The 11,240-nt window shown below is 34.8% G+C and overlaps 1 protein-coding gene across 1 annotated transcript in view; it reads left to right on the top strand.

Annotated features, from left to right (window-relative positions):
- Positions 1-5,422: 5,422 nt before the first annotated feature.
- The window catches only part of LOC131149619 (ubiquinone biosynthesis O-methyltransferase, mitochondrial), a 64,635-nt gene continuing 58,817 nt past the window's right edge, over positions 5,423-11,240 (top strand). Inside the window, exon 1 of the mRNA XM_058100234.1 lies at positions 5,423-5,875. Coding sequence (XP_057956217.1) covers positions 5,592-5,875 — 284 coding nt within the window. The 5' untranslated portion in view covers positions 5,423-5,591. The remainder of the gene's footprint in view (positions 5,876-11,240) is intronic.

The raw sequence follows: 11,240 nt of genomic DNA, 5'->3' as shown, positions 1-11,240 counted from the left end.
TCAAGTACTTCTCCTCCTTTTGATATATCATTTCAATAAGCTTCCAATTTTTAATATCATGCTCAATTTTGTCCAAAACTTCTCCCCCTTTTGACATCAATCAAAAAGATTAAGACTTAAAGTACTAAGGCTATGAGCAACCATAAAAAGTATAGTACTTTAAAATTCAACATGCATAATAATTCATAATACCAATTATTTATTCCATGATTCCAAATTAATAATTTGGAAAGAAACATAATACAAGCAATAAGTCAAAATACTCCCCCTGAATTTAATACATCCAGATTTGACACCAATTATGCTTTTAAGTTTATTATCCATGCTTCATATATTGATTCATATTCTGTATGTTCTCATGAACACAATCATCAAATACCAATATCATATTAACATCATCAATATCATAACATGCTTATGAGTTCAATTATGCTTATCATTCTTAAATATCAATTTGTAATACCAATTGAGCCTTTTAAATTGTGATACCAATTAAAATTTTTAAAATGTGATACCAAAAATACTTTATAGATACCAAAGCTAATATCACATCATGCATAGTTTGTGGATATCAAAAATATCATTCATAGCTCATGGATACCAATACAAAGAGCAGCACAAGACAAATTTATCCACTTGATTCATTATTAACATGCATAGTCAAAAATTAATTTTATATCAAGATTCATGCTCATGCTCAATAATCTCATGTTCAAACTCCATCTCATGCTCAAACTCCATACTTCTTATATCAAGATTTAGCTTCATAATCATGCTCAAGTTTGCAATATAATGAGAAGGTAAGGATGATTCAAGAACGAAAGATCCCCATGACAGTGAAGGAGTTGCATTCCTTTCTTGGCCTTACTAAATACTGCAGGAAGTTTGTTGAGGGGTATTCGTGGAGAATGATTCCAATGAGAGGACTACTGGGGAGGTATTATTGGCCGCACATGCGAGATGATGTGGTTGATTATATCAAAACTTGTCTCACTTTCCAATAAGACAAGGGGGAGTGGAAAAAGTATGGTACTTTCATGGCCGCACCAAAGTACTGTTTGGCAGAGGAGATGACACAATTGTTCTTTGCGACTGTTGTGAAACATTGGGGTGTTCCCCAAGTTATTATTTGTGACCAAGATTTAATGTTCACTGACAACTTCTTAACAGAGTTTTTCAGGATATTCAGGTCACATCTTGACATCTCTTTGAGTTATCACCGACAGACAGACGGATAAATGAAGAGATTCAGAGAGCTACTAGATGAGTATTTGTGCCATTGTGTCAACGACAACCAGAAGAATGGCGTGCGACTACTTGATGTGGCTCCATTCTGTGGCAACGTCCAAAGGCACTCAACAACCAATAAGAGCCCTTTTGAGCTTGTTACAGGCTAGCTGCCGCTGTTACCTCACACAGTGGGCGTGCCGTACAGACAAAAGAGTCCTAGGGTGTACATCTTCACCAGTGAAGGGAGATAAAATGCAGAGTTTGCCCAAGCCTATATGGAGAAAGCTTCCGAGCAGATGAAGAAGTGGGAAAATCAGGAGAGAAGACCGCAGTTTCATGTCAACCGCCTTAAGCCATTCAACGCCGACACCAACGACCTGAGCAGAAGTTAGTCAAACAGTGCAAAGTTGAAGACAGTGCAACTTGACAGACATGAAGTTGAAGAGATCCTTGCAGATAGAAAGTTCATATCCTCAAGGAAGAAGCGGTAGAATTTCCTAGTGAAGTGGAAGTGCCTTGATGACAAAGAAATCAGCTGGATTTCTACGGAAGATATTCAACCGTTCGTGGACAAATTTGAAGTGTACCTACCGCCAAAAGTCTATAAGAACGTCAACCGCATAAGTGGGGGAGAATGTCACGAGCTAAGCTTGTTCAGGGCATTATGCTTTCCTGTGACCGCTTATCTCGTGTGCTTGGGATGGGTTTCCATCATGTAAATACTAGTGTAGGGTTATTTTCTACTAGTAGAGTATTTGTAAGCCAAATAAAGCAGTATGACTCCTCGGTCACTTTGATGTTTTCTAGTGCCAGGATGATAATTACATAAAAACCTCTTTAGGGGAGGGTGAGTGTTCATCAGTCATTGTAAAACTCACTAGCAATTGTCAACGTGCTTAGCCTACTTGCCTCCCTCGCTAAGTACACCATGTCAATGGAGGATTTGTTAATGAATTACGTTTGCTTCAATGTTTACTGCTTGCTTACCACGACTTTCATGAATTGATTATTGTTTCCGCTGCTATCTGAATGAATGTTAGTGAAAGTGCTTTGTGGATGAATGTTGGTAAACGATAGGCTGGTTAGTTAAACAAGAGTGCTTTAGCTAGCGCCGCACGACCCTTCACAAGGGTGTGAAAATAGTCGGACCGTAACACACACCAATGAGAAACTTGAAAAAAATTTCTACCTTTTATTATTATTATTATTTAAGAGTTGATCATCATACAAGACTTTATCTGAATATATCAGTTTTCAATCAATGGTAATCTACTAATAACAATTTAATTGCCTCAATACACATTGAGTAAATAAAACCCTTGAAAATCCAAGTAACATAGCATATGAAAGGGAAGTTAATTTAGGAAACGAGTATGGAAATAAAGTCAATATTCCACTTAATTTGTCTGTTGAAACTAAAATGAGTCAAAAATTACATTTTAGCCTCACCTAAATATCTTGAATAAGCCAATTCACCACACGTCCATATATTTCTTGTCAACTGAACCCCATCCTCGAGCAGTGAGGGTCTTGACAATTGATCTCCTTGTACTAAAAAAATCTTCCTTAACAAAAAGTCCAAAAGAGCATTGCCCTTCCTCTAATTAGTTGAACTACCACAAACAATTCCCTTGCTTATGATTACACATTTACTTTGTAGCTTTATATATTTTCTCCTTTATAGAACCATCTTTAAACAAATACTAAGACCTAAAGAACCCATCCAACCATTCCATTTTACTTTATTAAATTAAGAATACTCAATAAACCTAAAAATTTTGCCGCTGGTAAATGTTGAATCAAAAGCAACTTAGGTATTTTGCATTGACAAACTTCCTACATTTTATTGTAGGTCCTAAAATTCTCCAATTGGAGTTATTTATGGAAGATGCAGCCCTCTATCACCTCTTGTGACAAAGATGCAAATGGTATGAAAAAGATACCCCATTGTAGAAGGTGACAAAGGGTATGTAAGTATTAAATGGGAACTAAAGTTATTAAAACCTACAAGAAAATTGCATTATGGAGAGAGAGAGAGAGAGAGAGAGAGAGAGAGAGAGAGAGAGAGAGAGAGAATTAAATTCATTGGTTTCAAAGAAATCATACCTTATACCTTTCCACTTTTCTAATTTTAAAATTAGGGAGTTTTTTTAGGGGGCCTCTTTCTTTAAAAAGTAGTGTTAGGTTTTCTAAAATCCCTATCTTGTAAACTTATTGATGGTGATGATAATATGATTGAAGGAGTTTTTCTTATATTTTAAATGTACAATTGTAGCAATTCTTAGAATAAGTGTCGATAGCGGTGCTTGTTAACTAGTTCCTCTTAAAATGGATAGTCAACCACCTTTTCAACGCACAATTGCAATCCCAAACTATTTTTTAGATTTTTAAAGTTTTTCTTTGTTATTTCCTTTATTTGAAAAAAATAATAATGTAACAACTTTGTTGTCTAATTGTTTTGTCTTAGTTACAACTTTTCTTTAGATTTTCACGTTTAGGAGCGCCATGCAAACCCTCCCCTTAGCACGGACATAATTTGGCGTCGATGGGCATAAAAGCCTAAAAAATGTTAACTAGGAAAACTACTCAAAAGGTGGATTATTCACTCTTGTAGTATAAATTTCCATTAAGTAAAATTGGTTAAGCTTAAAAATAGACATAGTCCCTACAGTTTATTACTCTTCTACTTTATCCCTTGATTGCCTCAAGCTTGGAGTATATAATCTAAGACTAATAACAAATTGAATTGAAAAATATTTAAAAGAGAGATGCAAAATTTGAAATATGAACAATAATTGAAATGATAAGGCACCTGTAAATGTCTTGAATTGAATAATTTTAAATTCTCTCCTTTTAATTCAATGGTAATGTAGATTAAGTAATGTATTTTGGATAGACTCAAAGAATGTTGAATTCAACCATTTTCCATCGCACTAGAATGAGTAAATAATTGTTTTGTACATAATCGTAAAACAATGAACTTAATAAATTTCAATAATATCTAGTGCGATTGAAAAATGAGAAGAATTGTTTTAATGAAAAGAAAAGAGTTTGTTGGGTATCATTGTTACTTTTTGTTTTCTATTTCTATTTATTCATAGTGAAAAAATAGAATATAAAAATGCATTTGTTTCTATTGTCAGTTTTCTGTTTCTGTTATTAGTTTTCAGCTGTTTGTCAAAAACTGGAAAATCAGGTTTTATGATTTTTAGTTGTTTTGACAATTTGTTGTTAGAAATTTTAAGATCCCGAAATAGTTTTTTTGGATTAAATTATTTATTTTATACACTTTTAAATAGAAATAAAAATTAAATGATCATATAAATTTAAATGTAATTTAAAAAACTATACATAAATTTTTAAAAATAATAATAAAGCCAATTACAAAATAGTTTTACTATTTTTCAATTTTCATGTCTAATAAAATTTTTATTGTAAAGTAAAATTTGAAAGTAGAACAATTAAGTAAAATAATAATAATAATTAATTTTTGTTATAGTAAATCTTTTAATGTATATTATTTGTAATTCTATTATTTCAATCATATTTTTTAAGATATTTAGATTTAAAGATGTAAATGAGAATTTTTTAATTAAAATTTTAATTTGCACTAGTTTATTAAATATTAACCAAGCATGTTGCTGGTTTCTAGTTTCTAGTTTTTATTTCTATTTTTGAATTTTTATCTCTCTAATTTTTGATAATGATACGAAATGATTCTTAGTTTCAAAGACTAGCTTTACCCTTTATATTCATTTTAAAAGTGATATTAAGTTTAATGGAAATCGAGCCCCTCAAACTCGATTTCTTAATAGTACTTTTTTTTGGTTTTTTTTTAATTGCATTATTTTGAGAATTATTCAATTAAATTAATATTATTGTTAGAAAAATATTCTAATTATTTATGCTTGAGGACTTGACTGTAATTAAGTCAAATGTTCATAAATGAATAGTATGATTTTGCAAAAAAAAAAGAAAGGTAAAATGATTTAAGCTTAGTTTAACCTCCTCATAACTTTTGAAAAGTAAACTTGTAAAAGAAATTGATGAAAAATGAAGATTAAATAAGGTGTTTGAAAATATTTAAAATGATCAAAATATATGTTTATTTAAGGAATGTAATTTATAGGATAATAATTTTGTAATATTTTTTTAAAAATTAAATAAACTAATTTGTTGCAAATATTAACTCTTGCTGGTCCTTTCCTCCTTTCCTTCACCGGTCACTCCCACAGAATCCTTCCCCAGTCCCATAGAAGAAGGGCCGGCCGGCATCTGTTCCCCGATCCTGTTCCGTTGCAGTGCCAGCCCTGGCGTTTTAAACTTCAGCTGCCTTCATATCGTTGCTTAGCAAATCCGCCATGGCTCCGAGGCTTTGGAACAAGTTTCGAAGCCTATACAACGCAGAATACTTCTACTTTGCAAACTCCAATCCTAACTATACTTCTTTTCTGAAGCTTCTGGTTCCCTTGCCTCCGCAAATCTTCCATGGCAGACACTACTCGGAGCTTACTCAACCAGTATCCAATGATCCCTCCTGTGGTTCATCCACAGAGACGTCTGCGTCTTTACATAGGATTGCTGCGTCTTCCTCATCTTTGAAGGAGCCGGAGCTCGCCAAGTTTTCCGCCATTGCTGATACCTGGTGAATTTTGAATTTCGTTATTTTTGTTTTGTGTAGTGGCTTGTATAAGATGATTTGTTTGGTTGCTCGAGTTTTCATTATTGTGGAATTGCGAAGCGATCGGATAACTGAGATTAGGTCTGAGCGGAAAGAAAGGAAACATATGCGTAAGCCTAGACGTAATCCGGAATCAGTTTTCTTTTTCTTGTTGTTTTTTCCATTTTTGGTGAAAAAGTGGGGCATGATATCTTGTTTGGTTTAATCAGTATGTTAATGTTACCGTAGCAATAGGTTTGGTGTGTAGGAGAATTTGACTTTGAAATTTAGTATTGGGAGAAAGCATTAAAGTTTCTGTATTTAAGAAATAAGAACAGAGGAGACAGGGCTATCTAAACCATCAATTGACCAAAAGTTTTGGAGTGTGACTCCGCAAATGTTGAGACACAAAACAAGGGCATTGAACGCCAATTTGGTAGAATCACAGGGAAGAAGTGGAAACATTTTCACACGTTTTTAATATTTTTCCAGAAGTTCATCAGAGGTTTCTTATAGAGATAATGGGAAAATTTTATCATAGGTTCCATGTAAACATAATGGGTTGAGCTATAAGAAAGTGATTGGCTATATTAATGTGATGAATGATGGAGTAGTGATACTGGAAGAGCAACAACAATGCATTCCACATAATTGTAGGCTTAGGGTCTGATTGGTATCATTGTTGTTATCTTTTTTCTATTTCTGTTTCTCTACAATGAAGAACCAGATTATAAAAATGCGTTTGTTTATGTTGTCAGTTTTCTATTTCTTTTTCAGTTGTTTTGGCAACCTATTGTTAGAAATTTTAATATCTAGAAATAGGTTTTTTTTTTTGATTAAATTATTCATTTTATATACTTTTAAATTGAAATCAAAATTAAAATGATCATATGAATTTGAATATAATTAAAAGAAAAGTATTCATAAATTTTAAAAAATAATAATAAAACCATTTACAAAATACTTTTACTATTTTTCAATTGTCATTTCCAGTAAAATTTTTATTGTAAAGTAAATTTTGAAAGTATAAAAATTAAGTAAAATAATTATAATAAATGTTATTTTTATTATAGTAATTTTATTATTTTAAATAATATTTTTATAATCTTATTTGATTTAAAGATGAAATTGAGTATTTTTTAATTAAATTTATAGTTTGTATTAGTTTTATAAATGTTAACCAAATAGGTTAATAGTTTCTAGTTTTTAGTTTTTAGTTTTGATTTTTGGTTTTAGTTCTCTAATTTTTAACAGTGATACCAAACAACCCCTTTTATTATGGGTCAACCATAAGTCATTTTCTTTCACTATTACTAATGGAAGAATTTATGAGATAAATTGAGGATGGAGTCTCATGCTATATGCTGTAACTGAGTAACGGTCTACGAAGCCTCATGCTTTATAATTTGCTTCAACATATATCGGATCCTTGGGGCCACCCAAAAAATGAATAAAATATTTAGAATTTTGTTTTGGGATTTTTTTTTTTTGATTTAGATTTTTTTAGAATGATATCTTTGGATTTTTGAGCAAAAAATGGTTTTAGATCCTAGTTCCCTTGGGTTGAGGTAAGCCATTTTTTCCTTGTGAAGGCATTTGGAAGACTCCAAATCCCATCAAAGTTGCTCTTTGCATGGAAAGTTGTTGTGGGAAGTTCTTACAATAATTAGAATAGGGGCCTAACTCTAGGTGACTGGTGTTACATGTGTGAGAATGAAGCTGGATCACATCCTCCTCCATTGTTTTTGGATGCGGAACTTTTGGAATCTTGCTCAAATCATGATATGATAGTAGTTAAAATAGAAATTTGGTCTTGGAAAGGATCTTGTTCTAGCGAAGAGAAGAAAACAACTATGCCCTTGATTCCTCTTACCATATTTTGGATTGTATGGAAATTGGAAGGAGAGGAACAAAAGGGATTTTGAAGGATCAGCCAAGCCATTTAAAGGATTGATGACTGTCACTTGTTGGTTTAAGGGATGTTATATGATAGATACTTCTGCTATGTTAGACTTTTTCGGCATTTTATATTGTCAGTGATGCCTATTTTGCTCTTTTTGTTGTAATTAGGTGATTCCCACTTGGTGCCCTTTCATGAAATCTGTATTTTTTTTTTATATGATTTGTAAAGAAAAATTTATATTAGCAAGGCAACGAGGGGATGCCATCTTGTGTTACAAAATATCGACCACTCTGTAGAGTGTTGTAAACATCAAGGATTACATTAAGATCATTAGCAATTTGCCAACTAGGCCAGTTGGAAACAATGATAGTCCACTTCTCTTTGCAAATCTGAAGTGGAGTACCTATATCTTTGAAGGCTCTCTTATTTCTTTCTTTCCAAGAACACCAAAATATGGCGGGAGGGATGAGGTTCAAAGCCTTTTGCTTCTCCTTGGTGGTTTTGATGCCTTTCCAACCCAAATCTCCTATCCTATGGAATTTGCCATAACCCATTGTTGTCTAGTCAAGTATAGAACCATATTCACAAATTCTTTGTCCACAGGCGGTGGAGAAGAATGTGGTTGACTGATTTTGCATTAGCCATACAAAGAGAACACTTGTTTCAATTTTTAATAGCTTGGAGGACTTCTGCTTCATCAAAGGCTCAAGCTACCTTGCAGTGTAGGTATTGAGAGATTTGGAATTGATGCCATCCACTATAGGTCTCCAAGTCTTAGGATTAGCATAAAGGTCTTTATAAAAATCACAAACACCTTTTCTAAAATCCTCTTCCTTGGTCATGGTGATTCCCACAATTTCGATGCTAGATAAGGTGTTACCTTTGCAATGAGCATTTGCTGTCCGATGAAAGAATCTTGTATTACAGTCCCTCTCTTTGAGCCATAAGGCTCTAGATTTCTACCTCCACCTCATTCAATTCCTTCTTAAGCAGAGCTCTTTTGGCCCTCTATTCATCATCAAGACCCTAGATTATCTCCTGCTTATCAAGTTCTTTGTTGCCATTAAGGATGACAGTCTTCTTTGCTTGGACATTTCCAAAGGTATTTCTGTTCCATTTCTTTAGATTTTCTTTTATTCCTTTGAATTTTGATACAAGCACAAAACTAGCCTCCTGTGTGACCTAAATAGAGGACCACCAAGTGATCACAAACTCCCCTTCATTACAGATTCTCAAAGCGATAGGGGTTAGCCCTCATTTAACTCCCGTGGTGTCAAGGGTGACCAGGAAGTGATCTAAGATGGGAAGACTAGACTTTGAATCATATGAGGAAAGCTAAATTTTAACTTTATCAAAATTAGGAACCTATCGCTATATGAAAAGGAAGGTGGCTCCTTGGAGTTAGACCAAGTGAAATTGCCACCAATGAGAGGGAGATCAATAAAGGCATTCACGCTGATAAAGTCAAGGAATTCTCTCATGATACTGGTCTCATGGCTGCTCCCACTTCTTTCATTTGAATAAACAATCATGTTGAAATCACTTCCAAAGATCCAAGGAGGAGCATCCCACCTACTCTGAATCTCGTAGAGCTCATTCCAAAAAAAACATCTTGGAGGGTTGTTCACTTGGGTTTTAAACCCTTGTGACAATCTACTGAAAGTTGTCATTCATGCTTTTGAACATACCGGAGAATGGGAAGGAATTAAAGGGGTGGTCCAACAATTCCACAACACTAGGCTTCATAAGACAAGAATACCCCCTGAGCTGCCTACTACTCCAAGGGATATCCAATCACAAGCATCTTGGCCCTAAAGGTCTTTGATCAAGAGGTGCTCCATTGTCTCCACATTAGTTTCTTGCAAGCACATGACATTGCTCCTCCAATCCTTAAGAAAGGACTTAATTACACTCCTTTTGGATTTGTCGTTAAGACCCCTCACATTCCAGGAAATGATTTTCCGTAACATGATTTAACATAAGGGCTCCGGATACTGCATGTCTTTGCCATTTTTGAGCATCCTCCTATTTTTCCATTGTTCACTGTGCATTCCAAGCGCTTTAATTCCCTATTGGTATCCAATTTTCTAATATTGCCTGATAGTTTTTTGTGATTACTTCCCTTCTCCTCTCTTCCATTTTTTTTTCAATATTCTTAAACAATTTCAAGGCTCTGTCTTTAAACCCTTCAAAGGACACACCTATGGTTTTGCTTACTGATTTCAACTTTCGAAGAACCCAAATAGATACCTAATTCTTGAAGTGAGTGTTGTTTGAGTCCAAGTCATCCAAAGTATCTAAATTGAGTCTATCAATCAAATCATCATAGTTGGAATTGACACACAAAATGTCATAGCCAGTGCTAGGGCCTGTAGCAAGGGCTAATCTTTTGGCATCAATTTGAGATTTAGGAGGTCCCTACTCCAGAACAACCTCCACTTGAGTTGCAACTATCAGTGGGGGGCGATCCTAGAGGGGACAGCCTTCCCAAAGTGGACTATCTTTTGAGTAAGCTTTAGAGGGACCATCTTGTAACTTAGATGGAGAAAAAGAGTTGCGTTAGGGCTTTGAGTTGTCAAGTGAGATTGCTAGGCCAAAAAAAATCCCTATATTTGTAGCTCCAAGGCCCAAGTTAAGGCCAACTCGGACATCCTCAAACGAGACAAAAATCTTTTGGCTTGTCGTTATCTTGCTTAGCGAAATAAAAAAAATCGTTTGTAGCATTGCACTTCTCGCTCACAACACTCGTGAAGGAGTGCGTGAGACTACTTATCTTTCCCACCACTTAGTGAGTTGGGTGTCAAGCCACCATTGAGCAATGGACTTAAAGCTTGCCACAATGAGGGAAGGGCACAAGGGAGCTAATCGGTTGAGGAATGGTCTCATTTCTATTGGGGAGGCCATAGGCTTCTTCCCTAACTGCTAAATGACTGAAGATGTCAAACCTTTCTTGGTGGGAGGGAAAAAGTCAGCGGTTGAGCACAACTGCCCAGGTTCCTCATCCAGCCCTTGGATTTATACCCCTCTGGAAGTGCAAGGATTCTCTAACCACCAGTTTTGGTCTCCATAAGGGCAAGATAGTTCCCAAATTTGTTCAAATTTTGTTGCAAAGTAAGGGTTTTGCCCTTGTTTGATGAAACCATGAAGTTGCTTGGGGTATGTTTTTTTCCAAAGCCTAAAGTCCTCCCAAGGTTAAACCCCTCCATCTCTCAGAAGTTGGAGATCCTTCTTCTCTTGAGGTACTCAGTGATTCTAAGGAAGTCAAAACTTCTCCCTTCAATGACGAGGTCAAAGGATTTCCTTTCGACCAGATATTAAGCTTCACATCAATCGACATCTCTTCAGAGGCCATCAGATATGCAGAGCCAATCCTACGAGTGAGTGTAAGGGGTCCATAAGAGAACGAGACCTTACAACGAACAAACAGAGGGTAGCTTCAGATTGGGG

This window comes from Malania oleifera, chromosome 2 (assembly GCF_029873635.1).
Source record: "Malania oleifera isolate guangnan ecotype guangnan chromosome 2, ASM2987363v1, whole genome shotgun sequence".
NCBI lineage: Eukaryota > Viridiplantae > Streptophyta > Magnoliopsida > Santalales > Ximeniaceae > Malania > Malania oleifera.
The sequence above is the reverse complement of the archived record's forward strand: the minus strand, read 5'-3'. Positions and strand labels throughout refer to the sequence as shown.